The sequence below is a fragment of the Trachypithecus francoisi genome, unplaced genomic scaffold (assembly GCF_009764315.1).
Source record: "Trachypithecus francoisi isolate TF-2019V2 unplaced genomic scaffold, Tfra_2.0 Lachesis_group10, whole genome shotgun sequence".
NCBI classification, from domain to species: Eukaryota; Metazoa; Chordata; class Mammalia; order Primates; family Cercopithecidae; genus Trachypithecus; species Trachypithecus francoisi.
In genome coordinates this window covers 49866784-49886170 of record NW_022681455.1, presented here as the reverse complement: position 1 = coordinate 49886170, position 19387 = coordinate 49866784, and the positions used below count along the sequence as shown (strand labels likewise).

Here is a 19387-nt window from a genome sequence, read left to right as displayed (position 1 = left end):
GGTATCAGGATGATGTTGGCCTCATAAAATGAGTTAGGGAGGATTCCCTCTTTTTCAATTGATTGGAATAGTTTCAGAAGGAATGGTACCAGCTCCTCCTTGTACCTCTGGTAGAATTCAGCTGTGAATCCATCTGGTCCTGGACTTTTTTGGTTGGTAGGCTATTAATTATTGCCTCAATTTCAGAGCCTGCTATTGGTCTATTCAGGGATTCAACTTCTTCCTGGTTTAGTCTGGGAAGAGTGTAAGTGTCCAGGAATTATCCATTTCTTCTAGATTTTCTAGTTGATTTGCGTAGAGGTGTTATAGTATTCTCTGATGGTAGTTTGTATTTCTGTGGGGTCAGTGGTGATATCCCCTTTATCATTTTTTATTGTGTCTATTTGATTCTTCTCTCTTTTCTTCTTTATTAGTCTTGCTAGCGGTCTGTCAATTTTGTTGATTTTTTCAAAAAACCAACTCCTGGATTCATTGATTTTTTGGAGGGTTTTTTGTGTCTCTATCTCCTTCAGTTCTGCTCTGATCTTAGTTATTTCTTGCCTTCTGCTAGCTTTTGAATGTGTTTGCTCTTGCTTCTCCAGCTCTTTTAATTGTGATGTTAGAGTGTCCATTTTAGATCTTTCAGCTTTCTTTGTGGGCATTTAGTGCTATAAATTTCCCTCTACACACTGCTTTAAATGTGTCCCAGAGATTCTGGTATGTTGTATCTTTGTTCTCATTGGTTTCAAAGAACATCTTTATTTCTGCCTTCATTCGTTATGTACCCAGTAGTCATTCAGGAGCAGGTTGTTCAGTTTCCATGTAGTTGAGCAGTTTTGATGAGTTTCTTAGTCCTGAGTTCTAGTTTGATTGCACTGTGGTCTGAGAGACAGTTTGTTATAATTTCTGTTCTTTTACATTTGCTAAGGAGTGCTTTACTTCCAATTATGTGGTCAATATTGGAATAAGTGTGATGTGGTGCTGAGAAGAATGTATATTCTGTTGATTTGGGTGGAGAGTTCTATAGATGTCTATTAGGTCCGCTTGGTGCAGAGCTGAGTTCAATTCCTGGATATCCTTGTTAACTTTCTGTCTCGTTGATCTGTCTAATGTTGACAGTGGAGTGTTGAAGTCTCCCATTATTATTGTATGGGAGTCTAAGTCTCTTTGTAAGTCTCTAAGGACTTGCTTTATGAATTTGGGTGCTCCTGTATTGGGTGCATATATATTAGGAGAGTTAGCTCTTCCTGTTGAATTGATCCCTTTACCATTATGTAATGGCCTTCTTTGTCTCTTTTGATCTTTGATGGTTTAAAGTCTCTTTTATCAGAGACTAGGATTGCAACCTCTGCTTTTTTGTTTTCCATTTGCCTGGTAGATCTTCCTCCATCCCTTTATTTTGAGCCTATGTGTGTCTCTGCATGTGAGATGTATCTCCTGAATGCAGTAAACTGATGGGTCTTGACTCTTTATCCAGTTTGCCAGTCTGTGTCTTTTAATTGGAGCATTTAGTCCATTAACATTTAAGGTTAATATTGTTATGTGTGAACTTGATCCTGCCATTATGATATTAGCTGGTTATTTTGCTCGTTAGTTGATGCAGTTTCTTCCTAGCCTCGATGGTCTTTACATTTTGGCATGTTTTTGCAATGGCTGGTACTGGTTGTTCCTTTCCATGTTTAGGGCTTCCTTCAGGGTCTCTTGTAAGGCAGGCCTGGTGGTGACAAAATCTCTAAGCATTTGCTTCTCTGTAAAGGATTTTATTTCTCCTTCACTTATGAAACTGAGTTTGGCTGGATATGAAATTCTGGGTTTAAAATTCTTTTCTTTAAGAACGTTGAATATTGGCCCCCACTCTCTTCTGGCTTGTAGAGTTTCTGCCGAGAGATCTGCTGTTATTCTGATGGGCTTCCCTTTGTGGGTAACCCGACCTTTCTCTCTGGCTGCCCTTAAGATTTTTTCCTTCATTTCAACTTTGGTGAATCTGGCAATTATGTGTCTTGGAGTTGCTCTTCTGGAGGAGTATCTTTGTGGTGTTCTCTGTATTTCCCGAATTTGAATGTTGGCCTGCCCTACTAGGTTGGGGAAATTCTCCTGGATGATATCCTGAAGAGTGTTTTCCAACTTGGTTCCATTTTCCCCCTCACTTTCAGGCACCCCAATCAGACGTAGATTTGGTCTTTTTACATAATCCCATACTTCTTGCAGGCTTTGTTCATTTCTTTTTCTTCTTTTTTTTTGGTTTCTCTTCTCGCTTCATTTCATTCATTTGATCCTCAATCGCTGATACTCTTTCTTCCAGTTGATCAAGTCGGTTACTGAAGCTTGTGCATTTGTCACGTATTTCTCGTGTCATGGTTTTCATCTCTGTTATTTCATTTATGACCTTCTCTGTATTAATTATTCTAGCTATCAATTCTTCCACTCTTTTTTCAAGATTTGTAGTTTCTTTGTGCTGGGTACGTAATTCCTCCTTTAGCTCTGAGAGGTTTGATGGACTGAAGCCTACTTCTCTCATCTCGTCAAAGTCATTCTCTGACCAGCTTTGATCTGTTGCTGGTGATGAGCTGCACTCCTTTGGAGGGGGAGATGCGCTCTTATTTTTTGAATTTCCAGCTTTTCTGTCCTGCTTCTTCCCCATCTTTGTGGTTTTATCTGCCTCTGGTCTTTGATGATGGTGACGTACTGATGGGGTTTTGGTATAGGTGTTCTTCCTGTTTGATAGTTTTCCTTCTAACAGTCAGGACCTTCTGCTGTAGGTCTGTTGGAGATTGCTTGAGGTCCACTCCAGACCCTGTTTGCCTGGGTATCAGCAGCAGAGGTTGCAGAACATAGAATATTGCTGAACAGCGAGTGTACCTGTCTGATTCTTACTTTGGAAGCTTCCTCTCAGGGGTGTACTCCACCCTGTGAGGTGTGGGGTGTCAGACTGCCCCTAGTGGGGGATGTCTCCCAGTTAGGCTACTCAGGGGTCAGGGACCCACTTGAGCAGGCAGTCTGTCCGTTCTCAGATCTCAACCTCCGTGTTGGGAGATCCACTGCTCTCTTCAAAGCTGTCAGACAGAGTCGTTCACGTCTGCACAGGCCTCTGCTGCTTCCCCTTTTGTTATTTAGCTCTTCCCTGTCCCCAGAGGTGGAGTCTCAGTTGAAAATGCAGAAATCACCGGTCTTCTGTGTCGCTCGCGCTGGGAGTTGGAGACTGGAGCTGTTCCTATTCGGCCATCTTGCTCCGTCCTCAGCTTTTTTTTCTTTTTTGGTAACCTCTTTTTATATATGTTAAGACTTTGAAGGAATCCTTCCTCCAGGTCTGGTCAAACTACCTGTCAGTTGAATTCTTGTCAGTTACTCTGTCTAGGCATTTTGGTAGCCAAGAAGCAACTTAAAATCTAAGCTGGCAAATAAGAAAGATTAGTGAGAGAAAGTTTCTTATAGCCTTCCTACTAGATTCTTTTAAGGGTATTCTTTTAAATGGATGTATATGCTGCTGAACACCAGGGGTTCAGCCAAGGTATAGTTGCTTGCAGCACAGAAAGCCAGTCACAAGATGAGTATTGCCCATTGCCTGAGAAGAAAGACTTTGTGGTGGGTGATGTCAGCCTGTCAAATCCTTCCCTCTCCCTAACCAACCAAAGTTACAGGTTTATATAGGCGGGACGGAAAACAGGAGGGACAGGAAAGAGGAGCTGGTCGACAGGCAGTAGCTGTGTCTCCTTGCCTAGGTATGGTGATCAGGAAAGCCTCAGTTCCCTGCTACCACCTGGGGGGGCCTGATGGTGGGTTTCCTGACAGAGGAACTCAGATAAGACAAATGTTCATAGGCTCAGTTCTTTGTAAAAATTGGACAGTTTCATATACACCATGATAGAAGAATGTTAGGGAGATCGTTTACCACAGAGTGTGATACCTACAGATTCAGAATTTCTCCCTTTCTGCATTGGGAGAATAGCTGTTACTTACTCACACCTGACCAAATGCTTCAACTCAGCATAGTTGATGCACACTGAGATTCAAGAACACATACTCTAAAGCCATCCTAAGTGGATTCAAATTCTTATTTTGTCAATTATTTATAGTGTGACCCCTTAAAAGTTATTTAACATCTCTGTACCTTAGTTACCTTATTTACAAATGGATATAATATTATCTCTTTTGTAGAGTTGCTATAAGGTTAAAGTGAGAAAAGATACACACAAAATTGGTGACAGATTCTGGCATGTGGAGTTAGCTTTCATTTTTGTTATTCATAATTTTAGATGTAAATGTGACTGCGTACTTGTTTCCAATCACAGCCATCATTTATTCAATACGTAAGATTTATCACATCTTAGTTGTATTCCTTGGATTATCACATTTGAACAAACCTTTGGGCATGAATTACAGGTAACAGTTTCCAGATGGATAAACTGAGATTCAAAGAGATAAAATAACATGTCTGAGTTTAAACTACAAATAAATTACTAGGTAACTCTGGTCTGTTTCCCTGGAAGCATTTACTTAAATTCTCTACTACATCTGTGAGAGAATCTATCTCTGAATGTAATTACCAAATTTTGAATTTGTGAATTCAAGGGCCAACATAATAAATTGAAATTGTTGTCTTTCTCTTTCTACTAGAACGTTTAATAGGAATCTCATTATTTACATTTCTAGTTGATACAATTGAAGATATTATATCTCATGGATTATTAGAAACAATAAATTAGAATCTTATGAAAATATTAATTGGAACATGTGCTTGTTTTTTTTTTTTTTCTTTCCACTACAGAGTTGGAGTGAAGAGGCTGCACAAAATGCCAGAACTTTTTCAAACTATTGTGATATGACAGAGAGCAACCCCCTTGAGAGGAGACTTCCAAGTAAGTGTGTGTCTATATGACCTGCCTTTGGGCTAAAAAGAAAAAAATATATAGTAAAACAGGGATTGTTATGTACCCTGATGAAAGTAAATTAAGTCATCTAGATTTCCTTGTTTGCACTGGGTCATACATGGCAGTGAGTTGTGGACTATTACACTGTTTTTAACTCATTAATTTTTAAGGTTTATATCTTTAAGTTTTCAGATTCCAAGTTCTGAAGTTTTCAGATTCAAAGTTCGGACCATCAGGAGAAATGAATCAAAACTCTCAGTATTGCAGAAGAGTGGAGTGAGCAGCTAGTGACCTAGGTCTCCATTCTGTATAGTTACTTTAGCTACTGAACAATAACACCAGGGGATCTTCTTAGCTTTAGAACGGTAATGCAGTTGAGAAATAAGTTATATGCAGCCCTGCTCAGCTGCCCATAAGATAATTTTGGGTGCTCAAAAATGAGCCCATCTTTCTTTTTTTTTTAAACTTTAGGTTCTAGGGTACATGTGCACAATGTGCAGGTTTGTTACATATGTATACTTGTGCCATGTTGGTATGCTGCACTCATCAACTCGTCAGCACCCATCAACTTGTCATTTACATCAGGTATAACTCCCAATGCCATCCCTGCCCCCTCCCCGCTCCCCATAATAGGTCCCGGTGTGTGATGTTCCCCTTCTCGAGTCCAAGTGATCTCATTGTTCAATTCCCACCTATGAGTGCGAACATGAGGTGTTTGGTTTTCTGTTCTTGTGATAGTTTGCTGAGAATGATGGTTTCCAGCTTCATCCATGTCCCTACAAAGGACATGAACTCATCCTTTTTTATGGCTGCATAGTATTCCATGGTGTATATGTGCCACATTTTCTTAATCCAGTCTGTCACTGATGGACATTTGGGTTGATTCCAAGTCTTTGCTATTGTGAATAGTGCTGCAATAAACATACATGTGCATGTGTCTTTATAGCAGCATGATTTATAATCCTTTGGGTATATACACAGTAATGGGATGGCTGGGTCGTATGGTTGTATCTAGTTCTAGGTCCTTGAGGAATCGCCATACTCTTTTCCACAATGGTTGAACTAGTTTACAATCCCACCAACAGTGTAAAAGTGTTCCTATTTCTCCACATCCTCTCCAGCACCTGTTGTTTCCTGACTTTTTAATGATTGCCATTCTAACTGGTGTGAGATGGTATCTCATTGTGGTTTTGATTTGCATTTCTCTGATGGCAGTGATGATGAGCATTTTTTCATGTGTCTGTTGGCTGTATGAATGTCTTCTTTTGAGAAATGTCTGCTCATATCCTTTCCCCACTTTTTGATGGGGTTGTTTGTTTTTTTCTTGTAAATTTGTTTGAGTTCTTTGTAGGTTCTGGTTATTAGCCCTTTGTCAGATGAGTAGATTGCAAAAATTTTCTCCCATTCTGTAGGTTGCCTGTTCACTCTGTTGGTAGTTTCCTGTGCTGTGCAGAAGCTCTTCAGTTTAATTAGATCCCGTTTGTCAATTTTGGCTTCTGTTGCTGTTGCTTTTGGTGTTTTAGACATGAAGTCCTTGCCCATGCCTATGTCCTGAATGGTATTACCTAGGTTTTTTTCTAGAGTTTTTATGGTATTAGGTCTAACATTTCAGTCTCTAATCCATCTTGAATTAATTTTCGTATAAGGAGTAAGGAAAGGATCCAGTTTCAGCTTTCTACTTATGACTAGCCAATTTTCCCAGCACCATTTATTAAATAGGGAATCCTTTCCCCATTTCTTGTTTTTCTCAGATTTGTCAAAGATCAGATGGCTGTCAAAGATCAGATGTGTGGTGTTATTTCTGAGGGCTCTGTTCTGTTCCATTGGTCTATATCTCTGTTTTGGTACCAGTATCATGCTGTTTTGGTTACTGTAACCTTGTAGTATAGTTTGAAGTCAGGTAGCGTGATGCCTCCAGCTTTGTTCTTCTGACTTAGGATTGTCTTGGCAATGCAGGCTGTTTTTTGGTTCTATAGGAACTTTAAAGCAATTTTTTCCAATTCTGTGAAGAAAGTCATTGGTAGCTTGATGGGGATGGCATTGAATCTATAAATTACCTTGGGCAGTATGGCCATTTTCATGATATTGAATCTTCCTATCCATGAGCATGGTATGTACTTCCATTTGTTAGTGTCCTCTTTTATTTCACTGAGCAGTGGTTTGTAGTTCTCCTTGAAGAGGTCCTTCACATCACATCCCTTGTAAGTTGGATTCCTAGGTATTTTATTCTCTTTGAAGCAATTGTGAATGGAAGTTCATTCCTGATTTGGCTCTCTGTTTGTCTGTTACTGCTGTATAAGAATGCTTGTGATTTTTGCACATTAATTTTGTATCCTGAGACTTTGCTGAAGTTGCTTATCAGCTTAAGGAGATTTTGGGCTGAGACAATGGGGTTTTCTAAATATACAATCATGTCATCTGCAAACAGGGACAATTTGACTTCTTCTTTTCCTAACTGAATACCCTTGATTTCTTTCTCTTGCCTGATTGCCCTAGCCAGAACTTCCAACACTATGTGGAATAGGAGTGGTGAGAGAGGGCATCCCTGTCTTGTGCCAGTTTTCAAAGGGAATTTTTCCAGTTTTTGCCCATTCAGTATGATATTGGCTGTGGGTCTGTCATAAATAGCTCTTGTTATTTTGAAATACGTTCCACAATACCAAATTTATTGAAAGTTTTTAGTATGAAGGGCTGTTGAATTTTGTCAAAGGCCTTTTCTGCATCTATTGAGATAATCATGTGGTTCTTGTCTTTGGTTCTGTTTATATGCTGGATTACGTTTATTGATTTGCATGTGTTGAACCAGCCTTGCATCCCAGGGATGAAGCCCACTTGATCATGGTGGATAAGCTTTTTGATGTGCTGCTGGATTTGGTTTGCCAGTATTTCATTGAGGATTTTTGCATTGATGTTCATCAGGGATATTGGTCTAAAATTCTCTTTTTTTGTTGTGCCTCTGCCAGGCTTTGGTATCAGGATGATGTTAACCTCATAAAATGAGTTAGGGAGGATTCCCTCTTTTTCTATTGATTGGAATAGTTTCAGGAGGAATGATACCAGCCCCTCCTTGTACCTGTGGTCGAATTCGGCTGTGAATCTGTCTGGTCCTGGACTTTTTTTGGTTGGTAGACTCTTAATTATTGCCTCAATTTCAGAGCCTGCTATTGGTCTATTCAGGGATTCAACTTCTTCCTGGTTTAGTCTTGGGAGATTGTAAGTGTCCAGGAAATTATCTTCTAGATTTTCTAGTTGATTTGCGTAGAGGTGTTTATATATTCTCTGATGGTAGTTTGTATTTCTGTGGGGTCAGTGGTGATATCCCCTTTATCAATTTTTATTGCATCTATTTGATTCTTCTCTCTTTTCTTCTTTATTAGTCTTGCTAGCGGTCTGTCAATTTTGTTGATCTTTTCAAAAAACAAGCTCCTGGATTCACTGATTTTTTGGAGGGTTTTTTGTGTCTCTATCTCCTTCAGTTCTGCTCTGATCTTAGTTATTTCTTGCTTTCTGCTAGCTTTTGAATGTGTTTGCTCTTGCTTCTCTAGTTCTTTTAATTGTGATGTTAGAGTGTCCATTTTAGATCTTTCCAGCTTTCCCTTGTGGGCATTTAGTGCTATAAATTTCCCTCTACACACTGCTTTAAATGTGTCCCAGAGATTCTGGTACGTTGTATCTTTGTTCTCATTGGTTTCAAAGAACATCTTTATTTCTGCCTTCATTTCGTTATGTACCCAGTAGTCATTCAGGAGCAGGTTGTTCAGTTTCCATGTAGTTGAGCAGTTTTGATTGAGTTTCTTAGTCTTGAGTTCTAGTTTGATTGCACTGTGGTCTGAGAGACAGTTTGTTGTAATTTCTGTTCTTTTACATTTGTTGAGGAGTGCTTTACTTCCAACTATGTGGTCAATTTTGGAATAAGTGCGATGCGGTGCTGAGAAGAATGTATACTCTGTTGATTTGGGGTGGAGAGTTCTGTAGATGTGTATTAGGTCCACTTGGTGCAGAGTTGAGTTCAATTCCTGGATATCCTTGTTAACTTTCTGTCTCATTGATCTATCTAATGTTGACAGTGGAGTGTTGAAGTCTCCTATTATTATTGTGTGGGAATCTAAGTCTCTTTGTAAGTCTCTAAGGACTTGCTTTATGAATCTGGGTGCTCCTGTATTACATTTAGGATAATTAGCTCTTCCTGTTGAATTGATCCCTTTACCATTATGTAATGGCCTTCTTTGTCTCTTTTGATCTTTGATGGTTTAAAGTCTCTTTTATCAGAGACTAGGATTGCAACCCCTGCTTTTTTTGTTCTCCATTTGCTTGGTAGATCTTCCTCCATCCCTTTATTTTGAGCCTATGTGTGTCTCTGCATGTGAGATGTATCTCCTGAATGCAGTAAACTGATGGGTCTTGACTCTTTATCCAATTTTCCAGTCTGTGTCTTTTAATTGGACCATTTAGCCCATTTACATTTAAGGTTAATATTGTTATGTGTGAATTTGTTCCTGTCATTATGATGTTAGCTGGTTATTTTGCTCATTAGTTGATGCCGTTTCTTCCTAGCATCAATGGTCTTTACATTTTGGCATGTTTTTGCAATGGCTGGTACTGGTTGTTCCTTTCCATGTTTAGTGCTTCCTTCAGGATCTCTCGTAGGGTAGGCCTGGTGGTGACAAAATCTCTAAGCATTTGCTTCTCTGTAAAGGATTTTATTTCTCCTTCACTTATGAAACTGAGTTTGGCTGGATATGAAATTCTGGGTTTAAAATTCTTTTCTTTAAATATGTTGAATATTGTCCTCCACTCTCTTCTGGCTTGTAGAGTTTCTGCCGAGAGATCTGCTGTTATTCTGATGGGCTTCCCTTTGTGGGTAACCCGACCTTTCTCTCTGACTGTCCTTAAGATTTTTTCCTTCATTTCAACTTTGGTGAATCTGGCAATTATGTGTCTTGGAGTTGCTCTTCTCGAGGAGTATCTTTGTGGCGTTCTCCGTATTTCCTGAATTTGAATGCTGGCCTGCCTTACTAGGTTGGGGAAATTCTCCTGGATGATATCCTGAAGAGTGTTTTCCAACTTGGTTCCATTTTCCCCCTCAGTTTCAGGCACCCCAGTCAGACATAGATTTGGTATTTTCACATAATCCCATACTTCTTGAAGGCTTTGTTCATTTCTTTTTCCTCTTTTTTCTCTAGACTTCTTTTCTCAGTTCATTTCATTCATTTGATCTTCAATCGCTGATACTCTTTCCTCCAGTTGATCGAGTCGGTTACTGAAGCTTGTGCATTTGTCACGTATTTCTCTGTCCATGGTTTTTATCTCTGTCAGTTCGTTTATGGCCTTCTCTGCATTGATTATTCTAGTTATCCATTCTTCCATTCTTTTTTCAAGATTTTTAGTTTCTTTGTGCTGGTTACGTAGTTCCTCCTTTACCTCTGAGAAGTTTGATCGACTGAAACCTTCTTCTCTCAACTTGACAAAGTCATTCTCCATCCAGCTTTGATCTGTTGCTGGCGATGAGCTGCACTCCTTTGGAGGGGGAGATGCGCTCTTATTTTTTGAATTTCCAGGTTTTCTGCCCTGCTTTTTCCCCATCTTTGTGGTTTTATCTGCCTTTGGTCTTTGATGTTGGTGATGGTACTGATGGGGTTTTGGTGTGGGTGTCCTTTCTGTTTGTTAGTTTTCCTTCTAACAGTCAGGACCCTCAGCTGCAGGTCTGTTGGAGATTGCTTGAGGTCCACTCCAGACCCTGTTTGCCTGGGTGTCAGCAGCGGAGGCTGCAGAAGATAGAATGTTGCTGAAAAGTGAGTGTTCCTGTCTGATTCTTGCTCTGGAAGCTTCATCTCGGGGGTGTACCCTGCCGTGCGAGGTGTGGGGTGTTGGTCTGCACCTCCTGGGGGATGTCTCCCAGTTAGGCTACTCAGGGGTCAGGGACCCACTTGAGCAGGCAGTCTGTCCTTTCTCAGATCTCAACTACCATGTTGTGAGATCCACTGCTCTCTTCAAAGCTGTCAGAGAGGATCATTTACATCTGCACAGGTTTCTGCTTCTTTTATTCAGCTGTGCCCTGTTCCCAAAGGTTGAGTCTACAGAGACAGGCAGGCCTCCTTGAGCTGCTGTGGGCTCCACCCAGTTTGAGCTTCCCAGCGGCTTCGGCTTCATTTACCTACTGAAGCCTCAGCAATGGCGGGCGCCCCTCCCCCAGCCTCGCTGCTGCCTTGCAGTTAGATGGCAGACTGCTGTGCTAGCAATGAGGGAGGCTCCTGGGCGTGGGACCCTCCCGGCCAGATGTGGGATAAAATCTCCTGGTGTGCCCTTTGCTAAGACCCTTGGTAAAGTACAGTATTAGGGTGGGAGTTATCCGATTTTCCAGGTGTTGTGTCTCAGTTTCCCTTGGCTAGGAAAAGGGATTTCCTTCCCCCTTGCACTTCCCAGGTGAGGCGATGCCTCGCCCTGCTTCAGCTCTCGCTGGTCAGTCTGCACCAGCTGACCAGCACTGATTGTCTGGCACTCCCCAGTGAGATGAACCTGGTACCTCAGTTGAAAATGCAGAAATCACCCATCTTCTGTGTCGCTCATGCTGGGAGCTGGAGACTGGAGCTGTTCCTATTTGGCCATCTTGCTCTGCTCTCCCAAGCCCATCTTAAAGCATATAGATTAGGTAACTTACTGCTAGTTTCCAGGAAATAAATTAAAAAAAAAATTATTACTTCTGTGTTACACTGTTTTTGTGTTGCTATAAAGAAATGCCTTAGCCTGGGTAATTTATTAAAAAGAGATTTAATTAGCTCATAACTCTGCGGGCTGTACAGGAAGCATGGCACCCATATCTACCTGGCTTTTGGTGAGACCTTAGGAAGCTTACAATCGTGGCAGAAGGTGAAGGGGGAGCAAGTGTCTTACGTGGTGAGAGAGGGAGCAAGAGAGAGAGAGTTGGGGGGTGCCACGCACTTTTAAACAACCAGATCTCTTGAGAACCCACTCACCATTATGAAGACAGCACCGAGTTATTTGAGGAATCCACTACCTTGAGGTAAACATCTTCAGCCAGGCCCCACCTTCAACACTGGGATTACATCTCAACATGAGATTTGGAGGGGACATCCAAACTATATCACCTTCACTCAGGAATACACATTATATTTTAACATGAGAATCTTTTTAAAATTAAGATGTTTTAAAAATGCTAACTCACATTTGTATCTACAAAATATTTAGAATCTTAGTCCAATGCTTTTGAGCAGTGAAATAGCAAAGTGGTTCCTGCCTGTCTTAAGAAAAGGCAGATACTCCTGAATACCATGTTCAATCAAAAGCCCACACCATACATGAATGGCTAAATAAACAAATGATTATTCAACATCTTTGTATTGTGAACACCTGTGTGTAGCTTCTTATAAGCCATAGACCCTGTTAAAACTCTTACGCTTCTCTGATTTGGTTTCACCTATCTAAAGCAGCTTGGAAGCAGCAGAGACTGAAATGTTGATTGATTTGATTTCAAAATGTGTTCATCACCTACTATCAACTTTTCACCAAACTTGAGTACCACAAGCTCATTCATCAATGAGAAAGAAGGCTTTCAGCAGGGATACAACAGATTTTACTCCCTCTCAGAAGATGTTGTCAAGATGATCAGTGAACCATTCACAAAATAAAAATGAGGAAAGTCTCCTTGTATACTATTTCTCATTTGTTCAGAGTATGACCCAGCCCGTTTTCTCATTTCAGATACCTTTTGTGGAGAAAATATGCATATGACATCTTATCCTGTATCATGGTCCAGTGTAATTGGAGTCTGGTACAGTGAGTCTAAAGATTTCAAACATGGACAATGGACAACAACGGATGATGACATAAGTACTGACCAGTACACTCAGGTAACCTGTGTGCTGGCAAACATGCACATTGTTTAAGAGATAAGCATGTGTGTGGAAACGTAAGTCAGAAACAACAGAAAATCATTCTACCTTCTTATGGCAATCTTTACTGAATTTACTGAGTTCCTCTTATAATTTGGAATAGAAGGAATTGTTCTGTTCAAAATATGGCTTAGAGAAGATGCCTAACTTCTCAGTTTCCTTCTTTACTCAACTAGATTTTCCAGGAACTCACAAAATCATCAGATGTCAATCTAATTTGATATTGGTAGTATTTGTAAAAGTGAAAATAATGGCACCTTAAAATACAGGGAAAACCCTGATTTCTAACTTTAGTTTTATTGTGGTAAAATATACATTTAAAAAATTACCATTTTAACCGTTTTAAATGGTTTCATGTTCAGCATTAATGTGGCATGAATGTTCAGTGGTAATAAGTCCACTCAAATGGTTGTGCAACCCCATCACCAGAATATTGTCATTTTCCCAAACCGAAACTCTGTACTCATTAAACAATACCTTCCATTCCTCCCCCAAACCTCTGGCAACCACCACTCTACTTTCTGTCTCTGTGAGCAATTTCACTACTCAAAGTACCTCATAACTTTGGAATTATATGATATTTGTCCTTTTGTGTCTGCTTTATTTCACTCAGCATAATATATTAAATCTATGTTCATCCATGTTGTAGCATGTGTCAGAATTGTATTCTTTTTTAAAGGCTAAATAGTATTTCACTGTATGTGCATATCACCTTTTGCTTGCCTGTTCTGATGGGCATTTGAGTTGTTTCCATTTTTTTCAGCTATTGTGAATAATACTGCTTTAAACATTGGTGTGAAAATATCTGTTTGAGTGCTTGCTTTCAATTGTTTTGGGCATTTGAAATTCCAAGGAGAGGAATTACTGGATCATATGTGAATACTACGTTTATTATTTGAAAAACTGGAGTACTATTATATTTTCTGTTGCAACTGCACCATTTTATATTCCCACCAGCAATTTACAAAATTTGCAATTTCTTCACATCTTTGCTCTATTAGTCTGCTTAGGATGCCATAACAAAATACCACAGCTGGGTGGATTAAACAACAGAAATTTATTTTCCCACATTCTGGATCCTAGAAGTCTATGATCTTAATAGAGCATAGTCAGTTTCTAGTGAAAGCTTTCTGCCTGACACCTTCTCATAATGTCCTAATATGGCTTTTTCCCAGTGCAAAAGTGGAGCCAGAGAGAATCAAAGATAGAGACAGAGACAAGAGAGACCGTAAGAGCAAGCTGTCTAGCGTCTGTTCGTATAAGGACACATCCTGCTGGAACAAGGCCCAAGTCATATGACTTTATTTAATCTTAATTATTTCCTTAGAAACTCTATTTTCAAATACAGCTACACTGGATGGAAGTTAGGGGTACAGAATATGAATTTTGGGGGACCAATTCAGCTCATAACATTGTACCATTGCCCCTCCCCAACAAATTATTTTTTTTCCTCACATGCAAAATAGATTCATTCTATCTCAAGAGCCCTCAAAATTTTAATTTATTCCAGCATCAACTCTAAAGTCTAAGGCCCAAAGTCTCATCTAAATATTATCTGAATATTATCTAAATGCATGAGATTCAAGGTGTGATTCATCCAGAGGTAAAATTTCTCACCAGCAGTGAACCCATGAAACAAGAAAAGTTATATGCTCCCATAGTACAATAGACAAACAGGCATAGAATAGATATTCTCATTTCAAAAAAGAAATAGAAAAGGAAGCAGTAATGGGTCCCAGGCAAATCCAAAACTTTGCAAAAGAAATTTCATGTGATAGTAAGGCTTGAGAATAATTCTCTTTGGTTTGATGCTCTGCACTCTTGGCCAACTTGGAGGTAGCATCACCCATGGCTCTGTGGGCAGCCTTTTCCCTTTAGCTCAGTGAGGCAGCCTCATCAAATGACTCTCTGAAGAGGCCCTGCTAACATGGCTGCTTTCAGAGATCACCTGAAGGGACAATACTCTTTGAAGCTAAGTAGGAAGCAGCCTTGCACCCTGGACCTGTAAAGGGAATGGCAGCCATCATGATCTCTGAAACATTTGGGGAGTCATTCTTCCCTTTTCTTGAAGGATAATGCATGTTTACAATGAAATATCTCCATCATTCTTTCTGAAGAGTCTAAGAAGTCTGACAGCCTTCCATCACTTGGGTCTGTTTTCTCTGTCCACTTTAGTTCAAACTGGCAGTACCACCACTGTATAATCACACATCTATTTCTGCTGAGATGTATGATTGAATCCATAAATCATATCTATGGTATCTTTATCTAATGGTTGTTCAGCGACATTAGGGTTCTCTTTGGAAAATACTTTCTCATTTTCTATAATATAGATGGGCTAATGATCGTGTAAATCTTCAAGTTCTGGTTTGTCCTTGCATAAATATCTCTTCAATTTCTTTCTCTCCTCTTGTAGTTTACTGTAAGTGGTGAGGAGAAACCAAACCACTCCTTCAACCCTTTGCTCTGAAATCTCCTCAGCTAAATTTCCACGTTTGTTGTTCACAACTTTTGCCTTCCACAAACACTAGAAGACAAGGCAGCAGCCATTTTGTTTGCTGCTTTATAACAAAGAGTACCTTTCTTTCAATTTCCAAGAACATGTCCCTTATTTATATCTGAGACCACAACAAAATATACTTTAATGCTCTTATTTCTATCACCAGTCCCTTCCAAGCAATCTACACTTTTTATAGCATGCACTTAAAACTTCCAGTCTCTACCCATTACCCAATTCCAAGGCTGCTTCCACAGTTTTAGGTATTTGGTGAAGCAGCATCTCAGTTCTTGATACCAAAATCTGTTTTAGTGTTCTTAGCCTACCATAACAAAATATCACATTGCGGAATGACTTAAACAACAGAAATTTATTTTCTTGAATTCACAAAGCCTGAAAGTCCAAGATCAGAGTGCCAGCATGGTTAGTTTCTTGAGAGGATTCTCCTTCTGGCTTAAAGATTGCTTCCTTTCACTATATTCTCACATGTGCCCATTGGTAAGTTTCATAAAATAAAATCCACTTGGAATAAAGCCTACTTAAATTTGATGTTAAAAGCCAATGAAGATAAAGCATATTAAAAAAGAAGCATAATCACAGAAATCAATGCAGAAATCCTAAACAAAACACTAGTAAATAGCATTTTCTTTTAAGATTGATACACTTAGACACAAAGGGTATGTGGCAGGAATCCGGGAGTATCTTAACATTAAACTACTTAATCATATAATTTACCTTATCAAAGGATTAGAGGATAAAAATACAGTGAATATCTAGAAAGCTAAAAATCTAACAAATTTGTGGCCTTGATTCAAACCTTCTATTTCCTATATAAGTTAACCAACACACTAATTTTATCGCAAAAGCATTATCTCATTGCTGTGATATATTAACTGAATTCCATCACCTTCAGATAATCTTGATTTGTCTCCTCCAAAGTGAATCATTGTCACTTTCAAAATAGAACACGTTTTATCAAAATGATTTCTCTCATTTCCTGTTGCCAAGGAATGAAGACAATGAAATCAAAGAAATTTGCTTTCATTTGCTTAAAATTTAATGCAATAGAACATAGAAACGTTTTACATTCCACCAGTTATGGATTCTTTTCATGGCTAGCAAATGGAGGAGTGAGGACTAGAACCCAGATCTGAATCCTAGTCCAGTGGTCTTTACACAGCTCTTAATCTTTCATATGCACTGGAGAGATGGGAACTCCATTTCACCTAGTGTTCTAAAAATCAGAAGCAGCTGAGGGCAGGGAAGGGCAAGGAGCAGAATATAGGGTTCTAAGCAGAATCAACTGAACAACAAGAATGTTAATGTGAAGGTGAGTAAGCCCATGACAGCAGGCCCAGTGGGGGAATATACCACAAGGCTTTTCCAGACATTTTCTGACATTTTCTGTAGCCTTGTATAAATACATTAGTATGTTCATGAAAAATTTTGTAAAATAAAAGTTCTTTTTCTAAAGTCATTTGTGTCTGAAGACCTAATGAAAAAAGTTTCAGTTTCAATTTTTCTTTGCTATGAGTTAAAGGAATAAATGAATACATTACGTTCAATAATCTTATTACCAATTAACATATAGAGGGAACATAGCAAAATAGATGTTCAGCTGCATTTTTATTAAAATCATGTTTCAGGTTATGTGCTCCATTAGAGTCTGAATTCAACAGGGTCTCTTATGGAAAATACTCATTGGTAGAAAATGTTAGCAAGAACCTGCAAACAAAGAATCTACATTATAAAATTTTTATGTCCAGGTAGAGCAATAGTTTTAGTAAAAGCCTAGGTTAGCAGCAGAAAATTAAAAGCCATATGGTGTGGAGAGATTGGCACTCATGCATGACTCTCTTTGTAAAGAGAAAACAATATTTTATCTAAAAGAGTCATAACAAACATGTTCTGTAATCAAGAACATGAACAGAAATGTGAGGAAAGTCTATAGGACTGTAAGAAAGCTACCCAGGATCACGTGGGGCAGCGGCAAGTGGGAACAATCACACTTACTGAAAACATCTCCTTTTGAACCACTTAAATATTTCAATGTTTAATCCTACCTTTCACTGATGATGTAGAGGACAACATTGTTGTATTCCATTTTACAGCTGAGAAAATGAAACTCAAAGGCATAAAACAAACTTCTAAGTACAACCTACCCAAGAAGTAAATGATGGAATTTAAACCTGGCTCACTATTCCTCAAAAACAAACTCAGTACTCTACAGCATGCCTGTTCACTGACCAATAAGAAAAGTTTCTTCCAAGCTTTCATTTTTATATAATCACCAAGCAGCCTTCATTATGTAAACTGATAAGTTATCTCATCCACATAAGTTTGATGAGAAAGGGAGAATGAACCAGCATTGAAGACAGCCTCTCATGTTTCGTTCCAATAAGAATGAGTCATGGAGAGTCGACATAGAGTTCTGATCAGCCGTGAGTACACTGGATACGATCAGAGAAATTAGTCCTATGCACAGCCATGTACAACCCATGTCCAGAAAGGCAACACTCAAGTTTCCTTTGAACATCAGCCTGTTCATAACAAAATGATCAACACTACCTTTTGTATCTTTACCCGCTCTCTATCCATCTCTCCTATCTCAGAGAAAATGAACATTGGGATTTTTTAAAATTAGAAATTACATCTAGAAGCCCTACTTATTTTCAGAAAGAAAAACTGACAATAAATAGAGACAATGCCAATCATCAAGTCGCCCTCCCCTGTCAGCTGATTTTCTCCACCTGGTTTGCATTGTGTGCAGCTATGTGTGTGTATATGCATGTATGGTATCTAGACATGTAGGAGTCCTTTTGTTTCTATGACTTCTTGTTAAGCCATATCCAAAGTAAACCCAAAAACAACATGTTAACTTTTAATCACGGATGACTATATTGATATTATGGTCATTTAGTAAAATATCTAATCTGCAGTAAAACAACTCTTTATCATTGCAGATTGTTTGGGCCACGTCTTACCTGATTGGCTGTGCCATTGCATCATGCCGCCACAAAGGATCACCTCGATATTTCTATGTTTGTCACTATTGTCATGAGTATGTATTATTAGTTTTTAAAATATATAACCCCCTAAAGTAACCTAATCTAGTTTTTCAAACTTTGTTTTTTGTGTGTGCACAAATGTTTATAGCAACTGTATTCATAATAGACAAGAGCTGGAAATAACCGAGATGTCCTTCAAAGATGAGTGGTTATACAATCTGTAGTTTGAGTCTTGGCTACTTCCTATTTATGTGAAAGCACATATTTAGTTACATATTATTTTATTCCTTTGACTGTATTTTCTCTTATAAAAAAAAAAAACTCCAATATATTTTCAGAGCAATTTACCAGCAGTCTTCCTATGTGTCATTGATTCTTCAGGTAATTATTATACAAGAGAAACAAATTTGGTTAAGCAAAGAAATGAGGACATTTACTTCAACAAAACAAGAGTATTGTTAGACCAAAAGGACAGGCATGCAGTGGTGTTTTTTTTTTTTTTTTTTTTTTTTTTTGAGGCAGAGTCTCGCTCTGTCGCCCAGACTGGAGTGCAGTGGCGCAATCTCGGCTCACTGCAAGCTCCGCCTCCCGGGTTCACGCCATTCTCCTGCCTCAGCCTCCCGAGTAGCTGGGACTACAGGCGCCCGCCACCTCGCCCGGCTAGTTTTTTGTATTTTTAGTAGAGACGGGGTTTCACCATGTTAGCCAGGATGGTCTCGATCTCCTGACCTCGTGATCCGCCCGTCTCGGCCTCCCAAAGCAGTGGTGTCTTAACAAGGAAACAAATGGAAAGAGCCAAGTATCTTTCTCTGTACTTAGCTATCTAGTAAAAAAGTTGATGTATGTCTTCTCTTTAAAAATGAAATTCACATGTTACAGATTCTATCACAGATGCTAGTCGCAATTCCTAGAAAACTTAATCTGATTGTTTCAGTAAGGGTCTGCTGCACCTTCTTCTCCCGTCAACTGTGATTATGACACAAGATCAAGTAAGACAAAGATGACTGCAGGGCCCATCTGTGTGGCTCCAGTGATGATTATCAGAAAAGAGAAGATTGTTCAGAGTTGGATAGAACTGCCTGATATTTGACTACAAATGCCAGTTCAATATCACTTCTGCTGATA

At 39.2% G+C, this 19387-nt stretch overlaps 1 protein-coding gene across 3 annotated transcripts in view; it reads left to right on the top strand.

The window, feature by feature from the left end:
• Nucleotides 1–19387, top strand: part of CRISP1 (cysteine rich secretory protein 1) — a 53261-nt gene that overhangs the window by 28407 nt on the left and 5467 nt on the right. For all 3 annotated transcript variants that reach the window (XM_033219899.1, XM_033219896.1, XM_033219898.1), the window contains exons 4-6: nt 4745–4835; nt 12567–12715; nt 18218–18315. In XM_033219899.1, the coding sequence (XP_033075790.1) occupies nt 4745–4835; nt 12567–12715; nt 18218–18315 (338 nt within the window). The remainder of the gene's footprint in view (nt 1–4744; nt 4836–12566; nt 12716–18217; nt 18316–19387) is intronic.